The following is a 26,109-nucleotide window of genomic DNA, read 5'->3' on the forward strand; positions in this document are numbered from 1 at the left end:
AACCACTATTAAGGGCCATTGATTAAGTAAAGTTGATAGACAATCAATGACATCTTCCTAACAACTGCCTAAAAATACTGCGATGGAAAATTTTTGCTTCATTAAAATTAAGGGTGTGTCAAAGAATGACTACCTCAGTTGACCACGTGGAAGCTGTAAGGCATATAATAACATGTCTCATAAAACACTCTTAATTTAAATTCTACCACAGCTAAAATTAAATCAAAAGCCTTCAGGCATAACAGGCAGAAAGAACACAAAGCAATATACAGAGCGATGACTCAATACATAAAAACACAATTGGCACTTTGTTTTAATTACGAGATTAGAATTTTCCCTTTCTGGATTCTTCATTTAATTAGAAAATGGTTAGGTCCTTTATTGGATCCATCTGCAGAACTGGCAAGAGGTGGATGCAGCACCTGCCCAATTGAATGAGTGTTGAGCCCATTGGGTCATCCATTTTAACAGCAATAACAACATGCATTTATATAGTGCCTTCAATGTCATAAAATGTTGTAAGGCACTTCACAAAGGCATAATCAGAGACAAAAAGGATGCCGAGCCAAAGGAGATGTATTAGGAAGGGTGACCAAAAGTTTGGTCAAAGAGGTGCGTTTTACGCAGGGTCTTAAAGGAGGACAGAGTGCTGAAGAGACAGAGTGGTTAAGGGAGAGAAATCCAGAGTGTGGGGGCTAGATGGCTGAAGGCACAGACGCCAATGGCGGGGTGAAGCGAGGTGCGGACAAGAGGTCAGAATTGGATGATGGAGGGAGAGATTGTCGACTTCTGCCTGAAGCGTTTGTTGTGCAATCAGTTAGCTCTTATGCTGCATCAGCCAGTAGGTTGGGCCTGGTCGTAGAAGCCAATCTCAGAAAGGAACGAGATTGGGTCGGCAGTGGTCCGAAGTATGTTTGTCAAGTTAGGAGGAGCACCCTTGCTCCTTCTGGCCCAAGAAAATTACTTCTAAAAATCACTGGGTATTTTGTGGAGTGGCCCCAAGGCTGCTGGTGAAATGGCTCACTACCTGGCATATGTTCCTGCAAATTACAACTGGGGCCCTACAACCGTCAGATCCCAATTTGCATATGTAAGTAGCCTCGTGCCTGAAACAGATGAATGGACTGCCCTCCCATTTATAGGCCCACCTGAAAATTACATGCAGGCCTTGGGTATCAATTTTCAACTGACAGCTGCCTGTTTTACTTGGGAGAACACCCCCCCTGCACCCCCCCCCCCCCTCCCTGGAGTATTCTGGGAGGGTTGTAGGTTGTAGAGGTGGTAAAGGTTACAGAGATAGGAAGCTGCAAGGCTGTGAAGGGACATAAACATGATGATAGGAATTTTAAATGGGAGGTGTTGGATGACTGGGAACCAATGTAGGTCAGCAAGGATGAGGTGATTGGTGAGCGTGACCTAGTGTGGGATACAATATGGGCAGCAGAATTTTGAGTGAGCTGAAGTTTACGGAGGGTGCGGGATGAGAGACAGGCCAGGAGGGCATTGAATAATCTGGAGTAACAAAAACATGGATTAGGGTTTCAGCAGCAGATGGGCTGAGGAAGGGTGGAGGCAGGCAACATTACGGAGGTAGAAATATGTGCTCTCTGTGATGTAGAGGATATGGAGTCAGAAGCTTGGACTTCGTGCTACAGAGATTTAGCCTGGCAAAACTCTCTCTCTTTTAATTAGCTGTGTTAATTAATGCTTCTATCTGAACCTTAATTCTTATTTGATAAATAGACGTTTTGATGTAGTGTTGTTTGGTCTGACAAGCTAATATCCAAACAGCTCTGAAAACAAATCCTGCTTACACCACTGTGCTATTCCTATATCAGCCATCTTAAGTTCTCCCTGATTAGGACTGACAATTATAAAATTATACCAATTAGTGCTACGGACTCATGATCTGAGGAACTTTCCTCAACTCATTTCAGATAGTTGGCAGAGGCAGAAGACTTTCATCTGGTCAATCTAGGCTGCTAGAAAGGATAGTGTTCTAACTGACTGTGACACTCAGTTCCCTGATGGTAACTTTTGATATGATCAAGAATAGGTGTTATTTCAATCTCTGTCTTTCACTAAATATGCCTTGGAGGAATTTCAATAATAAGTGGTTTAATGCATTTTAGACATACGAGTCTTTCGAGCTGAATCCTCGACAAAAAGAGATGAGATATCTTCGTCAACTCCTGCATCATTCTTCGCAATGCAAGTATATGCCCCTGTGTCTTCATAACGCACACTGTTAATGTGAATTTCACCTCCATTTGCTGTAGGAACGTGGAACACAAACAAACAAAAATACACAAAACAAAGTAATTCTGCATTAATAGTCACCATTCAGAAATTTAGACATAATAACTACAAGTTGCATTTATATAGCATCTTTAATATAATAAAGGCACTTCACAGGAGCGATTATGAAACACATTTTGACACTGAGCCACATAATATGGCAGGTGACCAAAAGCTTAGTCAAAGAGGCAGATTTTAAGGAGTGTCATAAAGGAGGAGAGAAAGGTAGAGAGATAGAGGTTTAGAGAGGCAATTCTAGAGCTTAGGGCTTATGTAGCTGAAGGCACAGCTGCCAATAGTGCAGCGATAAAAACCAGGGATGTGCAAAAGGCCAGAATTGGAGTAGTGCTGAGATCTCAGAGGGTTGTGGGGCTGAAGGAGGTTACAGAGATAGGGAGAGGTGAGGGCATGGAGGGATTTGAAAACAAGGATGAGAATTTTAAAATTGAAGCATTGCCTTTAAAAGTGGGAGTCTCACAATCAGATCACCTTTTTTAAATATCAGTAAGTTATTGACATCCTTTTAATTTTTTTTATTTCTGCCCTTTTTTATGTTTGAAATGCAAGTGCTGATGACATTATTGACAGATATGTTTTGAGAAGTTGCTGACGCAAAGAAACTGAGCTGGCACACATAGCTGAAGCTGAAACATGTTGGTTTAATGATGCTGTCAATTAATATTAATTCAGCTCCTTACATTGTCAGAACTCATTAATCCACTAAAACAGTTCCCTCAATTGCCATCAGGATTTCCTGGCACATAATTTTTTTTTAAATCAATACAGAGAGAAAAATTAAATATGTTCAAGCTTATCATAATTCTTTATAGGCATTTTTAAGAGGAACTCATTATGTTAAGACATACCCTTAAATATTAGGATTACACAAATTCAATATTTATTAACCAAAAAGATACCTTAGTGGGTACGAGTGATGTGCCATGAATTATTAACCATTACACTTTAGAAATACGTTTTCTTTTTCATTTTGGTCCTTTAATACTCTCCACTCCATTGTTTATAATGTGAAGGGTGGGTGGGTGTCTTGGTTACATTTTGCTCTTGATCTAACCACTGGGACATGGATGATGGGCGTTTTGGGGTGTCTCTTCCTCTTAGTTGCTTTAATTTCTCTGTTAGGAAACACATGGGATCTGTTTTTTGGTCTCTCCTGATTGAAATTGGGGACATTTTGTGAACCTGCTGTTTTGTGCTTTGAATGATGAAGCACTGATGCACTGTGCCATCAGACAAACCCCAATTCAATGTTTTTCTAGAGAATACAATTTATAATGCCCTGAATGACAATTGTTGCCTATCAGATGATTGTCACGCACTAGTTTTTAAAGCTGTAGCATCACTGAATTTTATTTGCTATCATGTTTAATTTTGATGAAGATTTTATTATCTAACTCCTGTGGGCTAGAATTTCCAGTGGCTCACCACCCGATTTCTTGGCGGTATTGGCTGTTTTGGGTGATAACCAGGTCGGCGAGAGATTGCCCAGCTGAGTTATGCCGGCGGTTTCGAAGTACCGCTGGGGAGCGGACCGCCGGCGTGCACCGTCCACAGATCACCATGGTGTGATATTTGGCTCAGTGGTGACCCATAGGTAAGTATTAAAAAAAACGCCCACGAGAATTAGCAGAGCTGGGTGGTAGGTGAGTAGCCCTGCAAGAAAAAGGTAAGTAATTGTTTTGTTACTAAGTATTTTAAAATTCTGTTGTAGTGATTTAAGTTAAAGGGGTCCTGAGAATGTTTTTATGATTTATTAAGTTATGTTTGTTGAAAAAATATTTTTTGTGTTTTTCTCCTCCTCGGCCCAACCCGCAGCCTCGGGGTAAGTTTTTAGTACATTTATTAATTGTCGCCCATTTTCTTTAAAAACCGCTCAATCTACCCTAAATTCCATTTATTTTGCTGAGAATCGGGATGCAACGCCCATTTTTTTCGCTGGCTGAATTTTTTTCTTTTTTGGGGGGGAAGTTTTCACTGGCGATAATCTTGGGAATCTTAGCGGTCTTTTGGGCGGCAATCAGGCGCTTGCAGGTTGTTAGGAAATTCTAGCCCTGTATCTTTAATGCTCCCATGTATCACACACTATTCCCAGGAACTGCATTGCTATCAAGGGAGATGAATTGTAAGAACTCAGAATATTTCCGAATGCAGATCAGTTTAGATTCAGATGTTCTAGTTGCTCTGTAGAAGCACAATGTCATCTTGTTGAACATTTGCCAGAGTTGTTCTTGAGCTGACTATAAAAAAGAAGGCAGCAGTGACCCAGGATCCTTGCTCTCCAATTATCCTTCTGGAGAAGGAACCAGTTCCACTCAATATCTATCCCTACCACCTAACTCGCAACTGCATGCTGAAGAAGTGATCAAAGGTTACGTTTTTGCTCCAATACACATCTCCACTCTGCCAGACAAGTGTTTATACTCCTCTTCCCTGTAGTATTTTTAAGGACATTTTGTACTTAACAATGTAAATTTTAAGTGCCGGGGATAGAAATGCTTCCCCACTTTTTCCACCCATCATCCATATCTAGCCTTCCCAATGCAGTAGGGTTTAGTGGGGAGGTAGGGAATGGTTCCCTCATCTTTCCCTTAAACCCAGACTTGGAAAAGCGCCACTACTGCACCAGTATGACCAATATGGGTGATTTTAATCTTCATATTGATTGGACACATCAAATTGGCAAAGGTAGCCTTGAGGAAGAGTTCATAGAGTGTATCTGGGTTGGTTTCCTTGAACAGTACATTGATGAACCAAGCAGGGAGTAGGCAATCTTAGACCTTGTACTGTGTAATAAGACAATATTAATAAATGATCTCACAGTAAAGGATCCTCTACCATGGTTGAATTTCAAATTCAGTTTGAGGGTGAGAAAGTTGGGTCTCAAACCAGTGCCCTGATCTGAAATAAAGGTGATTACAAAAGTATGAAGGCAGAGTTAGCTAATGTGGACTGGGAAAATAAATTAAAGGGTAAGATGGTTGATGAACAGTGGCAAACATTTAAGGAGATATTTCATAACTCTCAACAAAGGCTTTAAAAGAAGGGAGAACCATCTGTGGCTAAATAAGGAAGTAAAGAATGGTATCCTAGAAACATAGAAAATAGGTGCAGGAGTAGGCCATTCAGCCCTTCGAGCCTGCACCACCATTCAATATGATCATGGTTGATCATGCAACTTCAGTACCTCATTCCTGCTTTCTCTCCATACCCGCTGATCTCTTTAGGTGACAGTTCATTATGGCCATGTAGATGATGCTCCAGCAGGTATCTATCCTTAAATGTGGTTGTTTAGTGGCCAGATGTCCTTTTACATGACGTTTCAATGGACAAGCATTAATTTAGCTGGTGGTTCAGTGGGCATATGTCCTTTTAGATAATGGCAATGGCCCATCTATATGGACAATGCAGGGCACTTCCATTATCAAATATATTTTTACTTTTCTGTATGTGTACTGGTGTTAGAATGCTAGGTGTGTTAAGGCACGAGGGTTCATTGTGTTACAAATGTGGCTATTCATTTGCAATTGGGGTTAGAATTTCGGTTGTTGGCGAAAACGGTAGCTTTACTCCAAAATTACCGTTTTCGCTGCGCTATCATTTTTAGGCCTAAATTTTGGCCTTTACTTCGCATCGGTACAGTCGGTGTTGCATGAGGATTTGTGGCGCAGACCACGAGTTTCGGCAACTTTAGTCCGGGGCTGGTAGCGCTACGAGAGGCCTTGGGAGGGGGAGAAACAAACAAAAAAAAAAATTGCAAAAAACATTCACAAAACCCTTAACTACTAAATCGCTGAAAAATAATTAAATAAAAACTTCAACTTATCTATTCTGCAGGTCTTCATACATACCGCTGCTGGCAGGGTTGTACAGCAGGTTTGACCCGTCAATATTCTGGGCGCGGTGGAGAGTGCCAAAAGTGCGACTGTAACGCAATTGGCGTCGTTTCACGTCGGCAGACCTCTCCCCGGCGGTACTTGGAAGCGCTGCTGCGAAAAGGTGCCCATGGATCCCGCCGACCAGGTTTTCACCATGGAGGGTCTAATCACGGCAAAAACCCGGTCGCAAAGTTGGTGAAATTCTAGCCCTATCGCTCTGAATTCTTCTGAGTTCAAAATGAACTGCTGAAGCAGGATTGCTTTGTATCAGGCTGAATATACAGACAGATTTCTAGATGGTAGGTAGAAATCACATAGCAACAGACATGGACCAACTTGAAACCTTCATTTGGCTAATAAGCCTGGCACAAAAATGCTTTCAGTACAATTGATCTGAATATTAATTTACAACAAAATATATATCCTGCTCATTAATCTATCTAACACTGTGGGGCCTTGCTGGTGCAGAATAGCTGCTGCATTTGCCTATAGAATGTGGGAAATTCCTTGTGAAGTTTTGATGTGATAAACTGCTATATAAAAGCAAATATCATTACTGTTATGTATGCAACCTGTATCACACTACCACCAGAGGGCCTACCTGTTGGAGTCCCAAGGGATCCCAGCATCCCTTGGGAGCACGGTATATAAGCAGGCCACCTACGAGGTACATGCACTCTGGAGTCTTATTAAAGGAGCTAAGGTCATACTTGCTCATTGTTCACAGTACTCAGTTTTATCCTTTATTATGAACGCATCAATTGCCGACGAGGTAACGAACAACTGCGCGAAAATGCAAAGAACAGTTGATATCTGGAGAATTTCTCAGAAGGGGACGATTGGGAGGCCTTCATGGAGAGACTCGACCAATACTTTTTGGCCAATGAGCTGGAAGGGGATGAGAATGCTGCTAAACGAAGAGCGATCCTCTTTACTGTCTGTGACCTCATGAAGAATCTCCTAGCTCCGGTAAAACCAACAGCTAAATCCTTTGAAGAATTATGTACGCTGGTCCGGGAGCACCTAAATCCTAAGGAAAGCGTTTTGATGCCGAGATATCGGTTCTACATGTGTCAACGGTCAGAGGGCCAGGAAGTGGCAAGCTATGTTGCCGAACTAAGGCACCTCGCAGGACATTGCGAATTTGAGGGATTCCTAGAACAAATGCTTAGAGACTTTTTTGTACTGGGCATTGGCCATGAGGTAATCCTTCGCAAACTGTTGACTGTTGAAACTCTGAATCTAAGCAAAGCCATAACGATAGCCCAGGCATTTATGTCCACCAGTGACAACACCAAACAGATTTTGCAGAGTAAAGAAGTTGCAGCCAGTACTGTGCACAAAGTAACGTCGTTTTTGAGCAGGAATATACATGGCAGAACGTACATGCCGGCTACTGCTGCCCGACCTCAGATGACCCAGAGTCCGCCGTCAATTGTTAATGTGAGGCAGTTAACACCTTGTTGGTGTTGTGGAGGTGATCATCGGCCCCATCAATGCCGCTTCAAGCACTATGCGTGCAACGATTGCAGAACAATGGGACACCTCCAGTGAATGTGCAGGCGAGCTGCAAACCCTGCAAACCACCACGTTGCAGAGGAAGATCGATCCACTGTGGATCAGCCTGAATTGGAGACTCAAACCGAGGAGGCAGAAGTGTACGCGGTACACATTCACCACGAAATGTCCACCAATAATGTTGAAAGTTGAACTGGACGGAATTCCAGGATCTATGGAACTGGACACGGGTGCGAGTCAGTTCATAATGAGTAAAAAGGCCTTCGACAGGCTGTGGGGCAACAAGGTACACACAGGCCCAAGCTCAGCCCTATTCACACCAAACTAAGGACTTACACTAAGGAATTGGCACGGCAGAAGTCGATGTATCCTATGATGGAGCAGTACACAAACTCCCGCTGGGAATTGTGCCAGGGGATGGCCCCACTTTGTTTAGCAGAAGCTGGCTGGGAAAAATCCGCTGGAACTGGGACGACATCCAAGTGCTTTCGTCCGTCGAAGATGCCTCATGTGTCCAGGCTCTGAGCAGGTTTCCATCGTTGTTCGAGCCAGGCATTGGAAGCTTCTCGGGGGCGAAAGTGCAGATCCATTTAGTTCCCGGTACATGACCCATCCACCACAAGGCACAGGCGGTACCATATATGATGCGTGAGAAAGTGGAAATTGAACTTGATAGGCTGCAGTGAGAAGGCATCATCGCACTGGTGGAATTCAACGAGTGGGCCAGTCTGATTGTCCCGGTATTTAAACAGGACAGCACATTCAGAATTTGTGCGGACTATAAAGTAACGATTAACTGTTTTTTCACTACAGGACCAGTACCCGCTACCCAAGGCAGACGACCTATTTGTGACCCTGGCTGGAGGGAAGACGTTCACCAAGCTGGACCTGACCTCGGCCTACATGATGCAGGAGCTTTCAAAAGGCCTCACCTACATCAACACGCACAAAGGTCTGTTCATCTAGAACAGATGCCCGTTCGGGGTTCAGTCAGCTGTGGCAATCTTCCAATAGAACATGGAGAGCCTGCTAAAGTCGGTTCCTCGCACCGTGATTTTCCAGGACGACATACTAGTTACAGTTCGGGATACCATTGAGCACTTGAAGAATCTGGAAGAGGTTCTTAGTTGGTTGGATCGCATGGGACTCGGGTTGAAACGCTCGAAGTGTGTTTTCCTGGCGCAGGAGGTTGAGTTCTTAGGAAGAAGAATCGCAGCAGATGACATCAGACCCACTGAAGCCAAGACGGAGGCCATCAAGAACACGCCGAGACCACAGAACGTGACAGAGCTGCGGTCATTCCTGGGACTCCTTAACAATTTTGGTAATTTCCTACCCTGGTTAAGCACCCTGCTAGAACCCCATGGGTGCTACTGCACAAGAGAGACGACTGGGTATGGAGGAATTCACAAGAGGCTGCCTTTGAGAAATCTGTTGTGTTCAAACAAACTGCTTGTCCTCTATAACCTTTGTAAATGATTAGTGCTAGCTTGTGATGCGTCGTCATATGGGGTTGGGTGTGTGTTACAATAGGCTAATGAATCAGGGATTTTGCAATCGGTCACTTATGCATCCATGAGTTTGTCCAAGGCTGAAAGGGCCGACAGCATGATTGAAAAAGAGGCTCTGGGGTGCGTTTACGGGTAAAGAAAATGCACCAGTACTTATTTGGCCTTAAATTTGAGCTTTTACCACAAGCCACTCATATCACTATTCTCTGAGAGCAAAGGGGTTAACACCAATGCCTCTGCCCGCATCCAGAGATGGGCACTCACGCTGTCGGCATACAACTATGTAATCCGCCACACACCGGGCACAGAGAACTGCGCTGATGCTCTCAGTCGGCTACCATTGCCCACCACCGGGGTGGAAATGGCACAGCCTGCGGACTTGGATGCATTCGAAAACGAAAAGTCACCCGTTACGGTCCGCCAGATCAGGACCTGAACCAGCCAGGATCCTTTACTGTCCTTGGTAAAAAAACTGTGTCCTCCATGGGAGCTGGTCCAGCGTCCCAGCGGAGATGCAGGAGGCGATGAAGCCGTTCGACAGGCACAAAGCCGAAATGACCCTGCACGCGGATTGTCTGTTGTGGGGTAATCGCGTGGTCTTGCCCAAGAAAGGCAGAGATACGTTCATTTGTGAATTGCACAGCACCCACCCAGGCATTGTAATGATGAAAGCCATAGCCAGATCCCATGTGTGTTGGCCCGGCATCGACTCAGATTTAGAGTTATGCGTGCGCCAGTGCAACACTTGCTCTCAGCTAAGCAATGCACCCAGAGAGGCACCGCTAAGTTTGTGGTCGTGGTCCTCCAAACCATGTGGGCCCATTTCTAGGCAAAATGTTCTTGGTTGTCGTGGATGCTTACTCAAAATGGATTGAATGTGCAATAATGTCTGTAAGCATGTCCATAGCCACCATTGAGAGCCTACGAGCCATATTTGCCCCACACGGCCTGCCTGATGTCCTAGTCAGCGACAATGGGCCATGTCCCACCAGTGCTGAATTCAAGGAATTCATGACCCGCAATGGGATCAAGCACGTCACATCTGCCCCGTTCAAGCCCGCATCCAACGACCAGGCAGAATGGGCAAATCAGACCATCAAGCAAAGCTTGAAATGCATATCGGAAGGCTCCCTGCAGGCCCGACTATCCCGAGTGCTGCTCAGCTACCGCACCAGACCCCACTCACTTCCCCAGCCGAGCTGAAAAGGGCGCTCAAAACAAGGCTCTCTCTTGTCCACCCTGATCTCCATGATCATGTGGAGGGCAGGCGGCATCAACAAAGTGTATACCATGACCGTGCAAAATGTGTCACACGATAGAGATCAATGACCCTATGTTTGTACTGAATTATGGACATGGTCTCAAATGGCTCACTGGCACGGCCATAGCCAAAGAGGGGAGTAGGGTGTTTCACGTCAAATTGGCCAATGGACAAACGCACAGAAAACACTTGGACCAAATCAAATTGCGGTTCACCAACAGCTACGAACAAGCCAAAGAAGACACCACCAACTTTGACCCTCCAACACACACACAAGTGGCAACCGATATCATGGTTGACCACAAAGCTGACCTCAACATTCCCAGCAGCCCAGCAAGGGCGGCTGCCCAGCAGCCCAGTGAAGAACTAACCGACTCACCCACATCCGCATTTGTACCGAGACGATCGACAAGGGAGCGTAAAGCCCCAGATCGTGTCTCCTTGTAAATAAGTGTACTGTTGACTTCACGGGGGAGTGATGTTATATATTTAACCCCTTGCAACCTGTATCATGCTACCACCAGAGGGCCTACCTGTTGGAGTCCCAAGGGATCCCGGCATCCCTTGGGAGCATGGTATATAAGCAGGCCACGCACGAGGTACCTGCACTCTGGAGTCTTATTAAAGGAGCTAAGGTCACACTTGCCCATTGTTCACAGTACTCAGTTTCATCCTTTATTATGAATGCGTCAATTACTATGTACAAAAACAGAAAATGTCAGTGAAATTAGATACTACCTAGCAGCACAAGTTGGTTAGGTAATGTTGAAGTAATGTCCAGACCATTCTTCAACCAGGTAATTTTGGGGTTGGGGATTCCATCAGCATGACACTTCAAGCTGGTAGTCACACCAGGTTCTTGTGCCTGGCTCTCTGGATACACTCTGATCACTGGAGGAACTAAAAACACAGAAAAAAGAGAATTCTTCAGTGAACATCCAAGATCAGAATAAAAGTCACCTCATCACATAACAATGAATGCAATATTTCTCTATTTCTCACAGAAGGTAGTATGCTGGCACCCCACTGGCACACTGTGGCTGCAATGAATATTATCTATAAGATGCACTGCAGCAACTCACCACGGCTTCTTCGGCAACACCTCCCAAACCTGCAACTCTACCTACTAGAAGGATAAGGGCAGCAGGTGCATGAGAACACCATCATCCCTGCAGGTTCCCCTCCAAGTTACACACTGTCCTGACTTGGATATATATCGCCTTCCTTCATAGTTGCTGTGTCAAAATCCTGGAACTCCCTCCCTAACAGCACTGTGGGAGTACCTTCACCACACGGACTGCACCACTATCTTCTCAAGAGCAATTGGGGATGGGCAATAAATTCTGGCTTTGCCAGCGATGCCCACATCACAGGAACGAACACAAAATATATATATTCTCATGCTCATATGTCTTATGCAGCAATTTAGGAAGAAAGCCTGAGAAACCTCTCCCAAGCGAAGACTAGTGCAAGTTCTAGCTGAGGTTGGGATTTGATTAGAATCCAATGCTGTACCAATAAAGTCATCATGCATTCTTCTGGACAAATTTATCCCACAATCCTTCACTGCCAAGTCTGTCGGGATTGAGATGGTGAAAACGGATGTGTAATTTTTAATGGTGTCCCTGGGGTGGATCTGAAAGCTGAAGGCTATTGTTAGTAATGATTGTCTCAGATTATTCTCACCTGTTAATTATAAATAAACAGATAGGCTGAATTTTGCTGGAGCGGGGCATTCCACAGCGTGCCTTTTTAGTTAGACAGTTTTATGCACCTTTCAGCTCAAAAAATGTTTGCACCACAACTTGGTGGAAGTGAGAACTGGTAACAGGGCAAGGGCAATGGGACACCTGTACCTCAGTGAATGGGGGGACCAACAGTGTATCTCTTTAACTAATGAGATTTAAGGATTGAGAAAGAAAGCGAGGAATGACTGAGGAGGGTGAATCAGGTGCATAAAGAGTAATAAAGAAAGATAGGATTGAGAGAGAAAAGAGAGAGAAAGGAAAAGTAAGAAAAAAATGTAAAAATTAAAAATTTGACATTTTTACAATCTCTAACTACAATATACTACCTGAAGGAATGAGGCGCCACAATTTTAATTGTTAGATTTCCTGGCCAGAGAACTTCTTGGCACTGCATTAACAATGATTATGTTGTTAAAAAGGTACTTACATGGTTAATTACCAGACTTAATTTTCTGTGGTGAGTTTAATGTGCAATTAATGTGGAAACCTAGCAAGCGCTTAAAAATACCAGGGAGGGTATGGGCGAGATGTCTGTTGTGTGAAGCAAACGGCAGAGCGGGGTAATTCGACCAGCAAGTTCTGGAGATCTATTAATCCCCTGAATTTGCGAGGCCATTTGCACATTAATAACAGCGTGCATTATTAATATGCCGTTATTTTTTCAGAAAGATCCGGCCCAATCTGACCAATTCTTTCTCTTGCTCTTTACAACGTATTTGTTCAATGCAAGGGATAGAAGAAGCATAAACACCTGCTGCTACAGCAGCGATTAATAAAACCTAGTTTGTGCATGGAAAATAATCAGATTATATGTTATATAGTATTTGGAGTCTGCGACTGTCAGATATGACATTTACTAACCATTCACCTGCAGGATGTGGGTCTGGAGGAGCTCATCATAGCCAAAAGCATGGCAGGTATAATTCCCCATGTGGATTGTTGTAACTTTAGTAATGTAAAGGGAGCCATCATCACCAAAATCCTGCAAAAGAAACAGAGAAATTCAGTTTTATAATGAAGAGCAGGCACAGCAAGCAAGAAATAATCATAAAAATGAAATATGCTCTTCAGAAAACAACAACATTGCTGATCAGTAAAATGCCCTAAACACGGAGAATTGTTTCACTAGTTGCAATAGTTAATACAAATTGATTACAGTGAGAGAAAACAAGAAAAAAACACTTGCAAATCCCATGCCCAGATCGGTTTTGAGAAGAAAAAAGCAAGAAAGGGGCAGAGGGAAAGAGGGAAAAAAACATTTGGGATCCTGGGCTTCATAAATAGAGACATAGAGTACAAAAGCAAGTAAGTTATGACGAATCTTTATAAAACACTGGTTTGGCCCCAACTGGAGTATTGTGTCCAATTCTGGGCACCACACTTTCGGAAGGATGTGAAACATAGAAACATAGAAAATAGGTGCAGGAGCAGGCCATTCATCCCTTCTAGCCTGCACTGCCATTCAATGAGTTCATGGCTGAACATTAAACTTCAGTACCCCATTCCTGCTTTCTCGCCATACCCCTTGATCCCCCGAGTAGTAAGGACTTCATCTAACTCCCTTTTGAATATATTTAGTGAATTGGCCTCAACAACTTTCTGTGGTAGAGAATTCCACAGGTTCACCACTCTCTGGGTGAAGAAGTTTCTCCTCATCTCGGTCCAAAATGGCTTACCCCTTATCCTCAGACTGTGACCCCTGGTTCTGGACTTCCCCAACATTGGGAACATTCTTCCTGCATCTAACCTGTCTAAACCCATCAGAATTTTAAACGTTTCTATGAGGTCCCCTCTCATTCTTCTGAACTCCAGTGAATACAAGCCCAGTTGATCCAATCTTTCTTGATAGGTCAGTCCCACCATCCCGGGAATCAGTCCGGTGAATCTTCGCTGCACTCCCTCAATAGCAAGAATGTCCTTCCTCAAGTTAGGAGACCAAAACTGTACACAATACTCCAGGTGTGGCCTCACCAAGGCCCTGTACAACTGTAGCAACACCTCCCTGCCCCTGTACTCAAATCCCCTCGCTATGAAGGCCAACATGCCATTTGCTTTCTTAACCGCCTTCTGTACCTGCATGCCAACCTTCAATGACTGATGTACTATGACACCCAGGTCTCGTTGCACCTTCCCTTTTCCTAATCTGTCACCATTCAGATAATAGTCTGTCTCTCTGTTTTTACCACCAAAGTGGATAACCTCACATTTATCCACATTATACTTCATCTGCCATGCATTTGCCCACTCACCTAACCTATCCAAGTCATTCTGCAGCCTCATAGCATCCTCCTCGCAGCTCACACTGCCACTCAACTTAGTGTCATCCGCAAATTTGGAGATACTACATTTAATCCCCTCGTCTAAATCATTAATGTACAATGTAAACAGCTGGGGCCCCAGCACAGAACCTTGCGGTACCCCACTAGTCACTGCCTGCCATTCTGAAAAGTACCCATTTACTCCTACTCTTTGCTTCCTGTCTGCCAACCAGTTCTCAATCCACGTCAGCACACTACCCCCAATCCCATGTGCTTTAACTTTGCACATTAATCTCTTGTGTGGGACCTTGTCGAAAGCCTTCTGAAAGTCCAAATATATCACATCAACTGGTTCTCCCTTGTCCACTTTACTGGAAACATCCTCAAAAAATTCCAGAAGATTTGTCAAGCATGATTTCCCTTTCACAAATCCATGCTGACTTGGACCTATCATGTCACCATTTTCCAAATGCGCTGCTATGACATCCTTAATAATTGATTCCATCATTTTACCCACTACTGAGGTCAGGCTGACCGGTCTATAATTCCCCGTTTTCTCTCCCTCCTTTTTTAAAAAGTGGAGTTACATTGGCTACCCTCCACTCGATAGGAACTGATCCAGAGTCAATGGAATGTTGGAAAATGACTGTCAATGCATCGCTATTTCCAAGGCCATCTCCTTAAGTACTCTGGGATGCAGTCCATCAGGCCCTGGGGATTTATCGGCCTTCAATCCCATCAATTTCCCCAACACAATTTCCCGACTAATAAGTATTTCCCTCAGTTCCTCCTCACTAGACCCTCTGACCCCTTTTATATCCGGAAGGTTGTTTGTGTCCTCCTTACTGAATACCGAACCAAAGTACTTGTTCAATTGGTCTGCCATTTCTTTGCTCCCCGTTATGACTTCCCCTGATTCTGACTGCAGGGGACCTATGTTTGTCTTTACTAACCTTTTTCTCTTTACATACCTATAGAAACTTTTGCAATCCGCCTTAATGTTCCCTGCAAGCTTCTTCTCGTACTCCATTTTCCCTGCCCTAATCAAACCCTTTGTCCTCCTCTGCTGAGTTCTAAATTTCTCCCAGTCTCCGGTTTCGCTGCTATTTCTGGCCAATTTGTATGCCACTTCCTTGGCTTTAATACTATCCCTGATTTCCCTAGATAGCCACGGTTGAGCCGCCTTCCCTTTTTTTATTTTTACGCCAGACAGGAATGTACAATTGTTGTAATTCATCCATGCGGTCTCTAAATGTCTGCCCCTTAAGTATCATTCGCCAATCTATCCTAGCCAATTCACGCCTCATACCTTCAAAGTTACCCTTCTTTAAGTTCTGGACCATGGTCTCTGAATTAACTGTTTCATTCTCCATCCTAATGCAGAATTCCACCATATTATGGTCACTCTTCCCCAAGGGGCCTCGCACAATGAGATTGCTAATTAATCCTCTCTCATTACACAACACCCAGTCTAAGATGGCCTCCCCCCTAGTTGGTTCCTCGACATATTGGTCTAGAAAACCATCCCTTATGCACTCCAGGAAATCCTCCTCCACCGTATTGCTTCCAGTTTGGCTAGCCCAATCTATGTGCATATTAAAGTCACCCATTATAACTGCTACACCTTTATTGCATGCACCCCTACTTTCCTGTTTGATGCCCTCCCCAACATCACTACTACTGTTTGGAGATCTGTACACAACTCCCACTAACGTTTTTTGCCCTTTGGTGTTCTGCAGCTCCACCCATGTAGATTCCACATCATCCAAGCTAATGTCTTTCCTAACTATTGCATTAATCTCCTCTTTAACCAGCAATGCTACCCCACCTCCTTTTCCTTTTATTCTATCCTTCCTGAATGTTGAATACCCCTGGATGTTGAGTTTCCAGCCCTGATCATCCTGGAGCCACGTCTCCGTAATCCCAATCACATCTTATTTGTTAACGTCTATTTGCACAGTTAATTCATCCACCTTATTGCGGATACTCCTTGCATTAAGACACAAAGCCTTCAGGCTTGTTTTTTTAACATCCTTTGTCCTTTTAGAATTTTGCTGTACAGTGGCCCTTTTTGTTCTTTGCCTTAGGTTTCTCTGCCCTCCACTTTTCCTCATCTCCTTTCTGTCTTTTGCTTTTGCCTCCTTTTTGTCTCCCTCTGTCTCCCTTCATTGGTTCCCATCCCCCTGCCATATTAGTTTAACTCCTCCCCAACAGCACCAGCAAACACTCCCCCTAGGACATTGGTGCAGACCGTCCGGTTTGTACTGGTCCCACCTCCCCCAGAACCGGTTCCAATGCCCCAGGAATTTGAATCCCTCCCTGCTGCACCACTGCTCAAGCCACGTATTCATCTGCGCTATCCTGCGATTCCTACTCTGACTAGCACATGGCACTGGTAGCAATCCCGAGATTACTACTTTTGAGGTCCTACTTTTTAATTTAGCTCCTAGCTCCTTAAATTCGCTTCGTAGGACCTCATCCCTTTTTTTACCTATGTCGTTGGTACCAATGTGCACCACGACAACTGGCTGTTCTCCCTCCCATTTCAGAATGTCCTGCACCCGCTCCGAGACATCCTTGACCCTTGCACCAGGGAGGCAACATACCATCCTGGAGTCTCGGTTGCGGCCGCAGAAACGCCTATCTATTCCCCTCACCATTGAATCCCCTATCACTATCGCGCTCCCACTCTTTTTCCTGCCCTCCTGTGCAGCAGAGCCAGCCACGGTGTCATGAACTTGGCTGCTGCTGTCCTCCCCTGATGAGTCATCCCCCCCAACAGTACTCAAAGCGGTGTATCTGTTTTGCAGGGGGATGACCACAGGGGACCCCTGCACTACCTTCCTTGCACTACTCTTCCTGCTGGTCTTCCATTCCCTATCTGGCTGTGGACCCTTCTCCTGCGGTAAGACCAATTCACTACACGTGATACTCACGTCATTCTCAGCATCGTGGATGCTCCAGAGTGAATCCACCCTCAGCTCCAATTCCGCAACGCGGAACGTCAGGAGCTCGAGGCGGATACACTTCCCGCACACGTAGTCGCCAGGGACACCGGAAGTGTCCGAGTTCCCACATGGTACAGGAGGAGCATAACACCCGACCGAGCTCTCCTGCCATGACTTAACCCTTAGATACACTTAAATTGGCAACAACGATGTTAAAAGTTACTGACTAATATAAAAAGGAAAAGAAAAACTACTCACCAATCACCAGCCAATCACTTACCCCCTAGGCTGTGACGTCACCTTTCTGTTTCTTTCTACTTCTTTTTTGCCTTCTCCTTGTAGCTGCACAAGCACGCCTCACCAACGAACTCCCGACGCCTCTCGCGGCCTTTTATAGGCCTCTGCCAATCCCCGGACTCACGCCTCACCAACGAACTTCCGACGCCTCTCGTGGCCTTTTATAGACCTCCGACCCCGGACTCACGCCTCACCAACGAACTCCCGACGCCTCTCGCGGCCTTTTATAGGCCTCTGCCGATCCCCGGACTCACGCCTCACCAACGAACTCCCGACGCCTTCGTGGCCTTTTATAGGCCTCCGACCCCGGACTCACGCCTCACCAACGAACTCCCGACGCTTCTCGTGGCCTTTTATAGGCATCCGACCCTGGACTCACGCCTCACCAACGAACTCCCGACGCCTCTCGCGGCCGTTTCTAGGCCTCTGCCGATCCCCGGACTCGCGCCTCACCAACGAACTCCCGACGCCTCTCGTGGCCTTTTATAGGCCTCCGACCCCGGACTCACGCCTCACCAACGAACTCCCGACGCCTCTCGTGGCTTTTTATAGGCCTCCGACCCCGGACTCACGCCTCACCAACGAACTCCCGACGCCTCTCGTGGCCTTAGAGAGGGGGAAGAAAAGATTTACAAGATTCCAGGGATGAGGGACTTTAGCTCGGTGGTTAGACTGGAGAAGCTGGGGTTGTTCTTAGAGCAGAGAAGATTGAGAGGAGATTTGATAGAGATGTTCAAAATCATGAGGATTCTAGACAGCGTAGATAGAGACTGTTCCCATTGGTGGAAGAGTCAAGAGCCAGAGGACACAGATTTAAGGTGATTGGCAAAAGAACAAAAGGCGACATGAGGAAAAACTTTTTTATGCAGCGATTGGTTAGGATCTGGAATGCACTGCTTGAAAGCATGGTGGAAGCAGATTCAATTGTGGCTTTCAAAAGGGAATTGGATAAGTACTGAAGGAAAAAAAAATGCAGGGCTATGGGGAAAGGGTGGGGCAGTGGGACAAGCTGAGATGCTCTTGCAGAGAGTCAGTGCGAGCTCAACGGGCCGAATGGCCTCCTTCTGTGCTGTAACCATTCTATGATTCTATAATTCTATGAAGAAATGGTAAGGAAGAGGAAAGAAGGAACCATCAATTATACCTGGCTATCTCAAGGACCATGTGACAGACCACCTTGCAGTTTTCAGATATGGTCCTTTTTTTGGAGCAAGAGAGTGTGAGAAGTATATGGTTTTGGACCACAAATCTCACAACTTATGACTTATCGAAGATCAACCATGATCTTATTGATTGGTGGAGCAGGCTTGGAAGGCCGTATGGCCTACTCCTGCTCGTAACTCTTATTTTCTTATGTTCTTATAATAGTTCTGAATGAAAATGGGCAGTCACTCACATCTAGAAGTTTTCTGATTTAAAGTCTAATACATATCTGTTTTGTCTCTTTTTGGTGGATGTTAGTATTGAAGTAATTTAAATCATGGCGTACTTTGCATCTTTAATCTTTTAAGCACTGAGATAGTTTGGGAAAGTATAATCTCACCAATCCAGATGCCGATGAAAACTCACCATACGAGTTTATAATGGTTGCAAAAATAGTAGTCCAACACTGTGCCAAAGGAGCTGCTTAGGGGAAGCGAGGGTAGAACAACAGGGCTTAATTACTTGCCTTTGATCCTATTATTGTACCTTTATATGTACATGCAGAAACAGAGAAAAATAAATGAGCTTTAGTCCTAAACCCCTTGTATAGCTACAGGGCAAATACATTAATGGGCTCAATATTCCTTAAAGTCTTGCAGTTATTTAAAAACAATTGGTTGCTTTGATACACCGTGACTGAAGAAAGTGCATTCAGGGCAAATCTGAGCTAATTTAAGAAGAATGATAGCATTAGCGAATGGAACATTAGGCAGAACTTCAACTTTGTCAAGGGCGTAAAACAGGCGGCAGCAAATCGGCCGCCCATTATACACTCCAGATGATAATCTTATCTTTTGATGATAGTATAAAATAGATTACATTGGATCGGCCATCTGTTATATATTACTCGTGGGGACCGAGGGTCTAGCAAGAAGAAGGAACTGAAGGAAATCCTTATTAGCCAGGAAATTGTGTTAGGGAAATTGATGGGATTGAAGGCCGCTAAATCCCTAGGGCCTGATAGTCTGCATCCCAGAGTTCTTAAGGAAGTGGCCCTAGAAATAGTGGATGCATTGGTGATCATTTTCCAACAGTCTATCGACTCTGGATCAGTTCCTATTGACTGAGGGTAGCTAATGTAACACCTCTTTTTTAAAAAAGGAGCGAGAGAGAAAACGGGAAATTATAGACTGGTTAGCCTGACATCAGTAGTGGGGAAAATGTTGCAATCAATTATTAAAGATGAAATAGCAGTGCATTTGGAAAGCAGTGACAGGATCGGTCCAAGTCAGCATGGATTTATGAAAGGGAAATCATGCTTGACAAATCTTCTAGAATTTTTTGATGATGTAACTAGTAGAGTGGACAAGGGAGACAAGGATGTGATGTATTTGGACTTTCAAAAGGCTTTTGACAAGGTCCCACACAAGAGATTGGTGTGAAAAATTAAAGCACATGGTATTGGGGGTAATGTACTGACAAGGATAGAGAACTGGTTGGCAGACAGGTAGCAGAGAGTCGGGATAAAGGGGTCCTTTTCAGAATGGCAGGCATGACTAGTGGGGGCTCAGTGCTGGACCCCAGCTCTTTACAATGTACATCAATGATTTAGATGAAGGAATTGAGAGTAACATCTCCAAGTTTGCAGATGCCACTAAGGTGGGTGGGAGTGTGAGCTGTGAGGAGGATGCTAAGAGGTTGCAGGGTGACTTGGACAGGTTAGGTGAGTGGGTAAATGCATGGCGGATGCAGTATAATGATAAATGTGAGGTTATCCATTTTGGTGGCAAAAACATGAAGGCAGATTATCTGAATGGCGGCAGATTAGGAAAAGGGGAGGTGCAACGAGACCTGGGTGTCATGGTACATCAGTCATTGAAGGTTGGCATGCAGGTGCAGCAGGCGGTGAAGAAGGCAAATGGCATGTTGGCCTTCATAGCTACGGGATTTGAGTATAGGAGCAGGGAGGTCTTGCTGCAGCTGTACAGGGCCTTGTTGAGGCCTCACCTGGAATATTGTGTTCAGTTTTGGTCTCCTAATCTGAGGAAGGACGTTCTTGCTATTGAGGGAGTGCAGCGAAGGTTCACCAGACAGATGCCTGGGATGGCAGACTGACATATGAGGAGAGATTGGATCGACTGGGCCTGTATTCACTGGAGTTTAGAAGAATGAGAGGGGTTCTCATAGAAACATAAAATTCTGACGTACTGGACAGGTTAGATGCAGGAAGAATGTTCCCGATGTTGGGGGAGTCCAGAACCAGGGGTCACACTCTAAGTATAAGGAGTAAGCTATTTAGGAATGAGTTGAGGAGAAACTTCTTCACTCAGAGAGTTGTTAACCTGTGGAATTCCCTGCCGCAGAGAGTTGTTGATGCCAGTTCATTGGATATCTTCAAGAGGGAGTTAGATATGGCCCTTACGGCTAAGGGGATCAAGGGGTATGGAGAGAAAGCAGGAAAGGGGTCCTGAGGGAATGATCAGCCATGATCTTATTGAATGACGATGCAGGCTCGAGGGGCCGAATGGCCTACTCCTGTACCTATTTTCTATGTACCATGTAAATGTAGGTTCAGTGTCACACGGATGATGTTATTTATCCCAAGGTTACGGCGATTTATTTGTGCTTTCAGGCAATGAAAAGAGAATCAATGCAGTGTTTTGATGTGTGTGTGTGTGTGTGTGTGTGTGTGTGTGTGTGTGTGTGTGAACCTGTGTGTCTGCGATGTTAAATGGATTGAAGATTTTTCTTTCATTTACTTTACTTTCTGCAGAAGAAGACATCTGCAATAGCAGCAGATCAGTGGCGTATGGGGGGAGGACCCACAACACAAGAACCATTGACAGAGATAGAGATCCGTGCCCTGTCGCTGGCCAGGGATAGCAACCGTGCCACCACCAACATTGGAGCTGACCCACCCACACAGGATGGTCAGTTCAATACAATCCCCCGGTCTGTGTTATAGTCCTGTCATGTCATGTAATGTAATTTTAACTCTAATGTTGGCCTCATGTAATGCAATGTAAGTTCATTGCACTGTATTGTTGGCCTCATGTGATGTACTGTAATGTTGGGCGCATGTAACGCAATGCATATATGTATTGTCTGTCTGCGATATGTAATGCAGTACTGCAGCAGTGGTGGACATTTAAGTAAGACTGTGCTACGTCACTGTACTCATGTACTCATGTAACCCTGACTCCTCCCCTGGTGCCAGGCACTTTTAAATGTTGTTTTGTACTTCCCGACTCGGAGGATTCAGACCAGACCTCTGCAGAGAGACCAGACGACAGACCCACTGCCTCCACCTCTGGCATCACCCAGCCTTCTCCTGATTTCACCCCTGCAGAGACGATGAAGAGGAAGAGGAAGAGGAAGAGCCGCTGATCCTGGAGCCAGTGGAAGTGGAGGTGGGGGGTGGAGATGGAGGAGTATCCATTAGTTCCATCTGGGCCAGTTGGAACATCCTCCACCACCGACACTATATTCAGGGGATTCCCCCATGCCTCCTCTGATTCTGCGGGACCAAGTGGTGTGCAGCAACACACCCCTAGTGTTGCAGCGCCTTTGCCGCAGCGACGGAGATGAGGAGAAACTTCTTCACTCAGAGAGTTGTTAACCTGTGGAATTCTCTTCCGCAGACAGTGGTTGATGCCAGTTAATTAGATATATTCAAGAGGGAGTTGGATATGGCCCTTATGGCTAAAGGGATCTAGGGGTATGGAGAGAAGGCAGGAAAGAGGTATTGAGGTGAATGATCAGCCATGAACTTATTGAATGGTGGTGCAGACTCGAAGGACCGAATGGCCTACTCCTGTTCCTATTTTCTATGTTTCTATGTTTATCTCCATTGACTTCATTCCAAATTAAACTCTGGAGCGGTGTACAACAGACGGCCCACCCAATATTGTCCGTTTTACACTATCGCCAAGAGTAAAAATGACCCATTATGTAAACAAAGACAAACAAATTCCACCACGTGGCAAGTCTGATAGGTCACTTACATTGATATCTTCTAGATCCAAGAAGTTTAATATGATTCCATTGTGCTTCCAGATGATTGGTGGTCTCAGGGTGCCCTGAATAGCACATGACAATACGGCACTCAGTCCCACAGTTACTGTGGTTATTGTGACCTTCTTATCTGCAGGGAGACTCAGCTGAATAACCTCTGGAAAGAATAACATTGAAATCTTAATAAATCAAACATTTTTAACAACCTCAAACTAGTTTAAAAAAAGCCATCAAAAGATCTACATTTAAGGCTAGCCAGGCCAACAATCTGTTACTTAGCTTTCTAGGAATGAAGCAACGATAGGCTGAGAAGTATTCATTTAACAAACACAAAATGTTGATGAAACACTTCTCCTCAGTCCTCATTTCACTTTATAAGACACTCATGGACAGCTGCAAGTTCAATGAGCGCTATTCTTCTTCTTCAATGGGTAGCATACCAGGAACTGCTTAAGTGGCAAACTTTCCTGAGATACCACTCTCCTAGCAGAAGCAATCCATAATGTGATTAATTCCTTCAGAAAAGCCATAAGTTTTTGATAAGAAACGGGACTGAAATTTATAGGAACGAGTACAGCCCGAGATGATTAAACACTCCACAGTTCACGATTGGGGCTGGAGATGATGTGGATCACCATCTATGAAGGGCAGTAGGTCAGGTTTGAAAAGTGGAGATGTACCGATATTCTGGAGATGAGTTTGATTGCCCAAAGGATCAGTAAGTAAGTACATTAAACTTTACCTCAGGAATTTAAATAGCTGGGGCATAGCCCAGGATAGGTTTATGTTGAAGGATCAAATGGGCTTTTCTTATTCCATCTTTAAAAATGTATTTTTATGGATTCAGTGAAACAAATTTTTTCAAATGTAAGTTTGTATGTTTACTCCAGATGTAGCATCTTTGCTCTGTTTCTGGTACTTTTGATGTTGCTCCTTTCTTAGTTCCTGTTGTAATCAAAATTGTAATACAAGCGCTTGTAATCCTCTGATCTCCAACAGGGCTCTCTTCAGTTGGCTGATATAAAAATACAATCATTGATTGAAAATGCCTGGCATGGATAGATGAAAGACCAATTTTGATCCAACAGTAGTATTATAACTGCGACGGTGCTTTCTGTAAATAAAGGACAAAGTTCACAAAGCATTGTGCATGCTGTTGCTTACAATGTCTCCCTCAATCACTCTTCTTAGATTAATCCAAATGTTTCTTGTGCCAGCAACAAAAGCTGCCTCTGTTACAAAATATGGAGTGTGTCCTGTCCCTATCCCAAGCCGAGTGGCATCACGCACCGGCCGGCCTGCTGAGGTAGGACTTAAGTTTTATTTTTTATTTATTATTGATGGAGAGTTTTGATCGGGGGGGGGGAGGGGGGGGCGAGGGGGGAGGAAAGAGAGTTTTGATCAGGGGCGGTGGGGGGGGGGGGGGTGCAGCGGGGAGAGTTTTGATGGGGGGGTTTGATAGCTATGTAGCCAGTAATTTTAATGAGCTTACTCAAGACTTTCCTTAACCCTGTTGATAAAAATACTTTCTTACATAAGAAAATTAGAATTACGAACAGGAGGTACGTCAATTTTTTATTTGGATATTTTGATAAAATTGCGTAAATATGTTTTTATTTTTGTAGTTTAAGCTTCCATGATTGCTTCTGTTGTATAGTAAATTAACTTTGCGAAGTTTGTCAGTCTTGTGTAGCTGTTTGGTTCTATTCACATTCTTTAGTCAAGTCATTAAGTACCTGCCCGCGCTGATTTCTTAACTCTCCGCAAGGGTTTTCTGAGCGGCCACAAATGGCCACATACACTGGCCTAAGTTTGTTTGGAGCAACCATTAGCTGCGCGAAGTGGCTTAAATGGCCAAAACAGGGGTAGGTGGCTGGTAACACCCCCTTTTGAAAAAAAAACTAAACTCAAAAAATCCGAACTAACTCACTTACACTGGTGCAAATTGAATGTGCAGAATGGGGATTTTTAAGATACTCCAGAAAAATCAAGTTGCTCCAAAAGAAACGGAGCAACTGCTGGGCAAATTTGGGCCCATGGTGAGGGGAGTAGGGCAGAAAAAGCCTTGGACTAAGACTAAGATAGATGGTAAGAACTTGTACTGAGAGATAGGCTGTGGCCAATAATATAAGTGCTAATTGAAAGTGTTGAAGGGTGAGAGGCACAAGCCAGGAAGACTATGCAGATACCTGTGGGTGTAGAAATGCCTGAACACAGATTTGTAAAAGCAGCCTGAAGCGGGAGGGAGCCTTAAGACTAAACACGAGGAGAGGATGCTGAGAGGAGAGAGCCTGAGAGGAGTCCATAAAGGGAAAGAGCCTGGAGATCATCCCATAGAGGATGAGAGTCCTGAAAGCAGCTGAGAGAGGAGAAAGCCTTGAGCGTAGCCATGAGCAAGGCAAGTGCTCTGGGAGCAGTCAGCATCAGCAGAGAGAGAGACCCACAGTGAAGCTTGCCTGAACAACCTTGCCTCTTCTTTAAAATTCTCGTTCTCTACCACCCACCGAAGTACCATGCCAAGTTTATCACTGAGATATCTTCACTGTTGTCCTCCCTCAGCCTTTGCAATGAGCAATTTCTCATCCTCGGTGATTTCATGCTCCATTTCAACATATCATGCTCTCTCTCCTCTGAGTTCACTTCCCCCCTATCCTGCCTTAATCTCTCCCTCCATATAAACTTGCTTACCCATATTCACTGCCACCACCTCGACCTTGGCATCTCACATGGCCTCTCTACTCCAATCATGTCAATCACAAATAAGACCATCTTTGATCATTTCCTTTTACCCTCTCCACTCAGATCCAGCTTCACTCTCCCAACCTCACTTCCTTTTATATCCACCCCTGGAAAAGACTCTTCGCCAAGTCACTTACAACGACATTTTCAAATCCCCAACTGTATAGCTGTTGGCTCTTAATTCGTCATGACATTTCTTCAGCTACATATCTGCTCAAGCACATTTCACCTCCACCTTTAAAGCCTTTGTCACCTTTAATACCATTACTCACCCTGGTTGCTCCCCCTGGTAGGGTCCCCATCTCTGTTCACTTAATTGCAAGGGACGCTGACTGGAACATTTATGGTGGAGAATTGGTTTAACCATGTAGTGCTAGATCTGGCTGGACCACATAAACCACTATCAGGTCCTGCTCTCCTCTGCCATAACTGTTCACTATTCCATGATCATCCTGGAATGCAAAGATAACCCCCGGCTTCT

At 44.6% G+C, this 26,109-nt stretch overlaps 1 protein-coding gene across 1 annotated transcript in view; it reads right to left on the reverse strand.

The window, feature by feature from the left end:
* Positions 1-26,109, reverse strand: part of LOC139262441 (follistatin-related protein 5-like) — a 567,533-nt gene that overhangs the window by 68,327 nt on the left and 473,097 nt on the right. Inside the window, exons 5-8 of the mRNA XM_070877632.1 lie at positions 22,880-23,046; positions 13,091-13,211; positions 11,220-11,381; positions 2,139-2,273 (exon numbers count right to left, since the gene is read on the reverse strand). Coding sequence (XP_070733733.1) covers positions 2,139-2,273; positions 11,220-11,381; positions 13,091-13,211; positions 22,880-23,046 — 585 coding nt within the window. The remainder of the gene's footprint in view (positions 1-2,138; positions 2,274-11,219; positions 11,382-13,090; positions 13,212-22,879; positions 23,047-26,109) is intronic.

Source organism: Pristiophorus japonicus, chromosome 4, assembly GCF_044704955.1.
Source record: "Pristiophorus japonicus isolate sPriJap1 chromosome 4, sPriJap1.hap1, whole genome shotgun sequence".
Classification (NCBI taxonomy): domain Eukaryota; kingdom Metazoa; phylum Chordata; class Chondrichthyes; family Pristiophoridae; genus Pristiophorus; species Pristiophorus japonicus.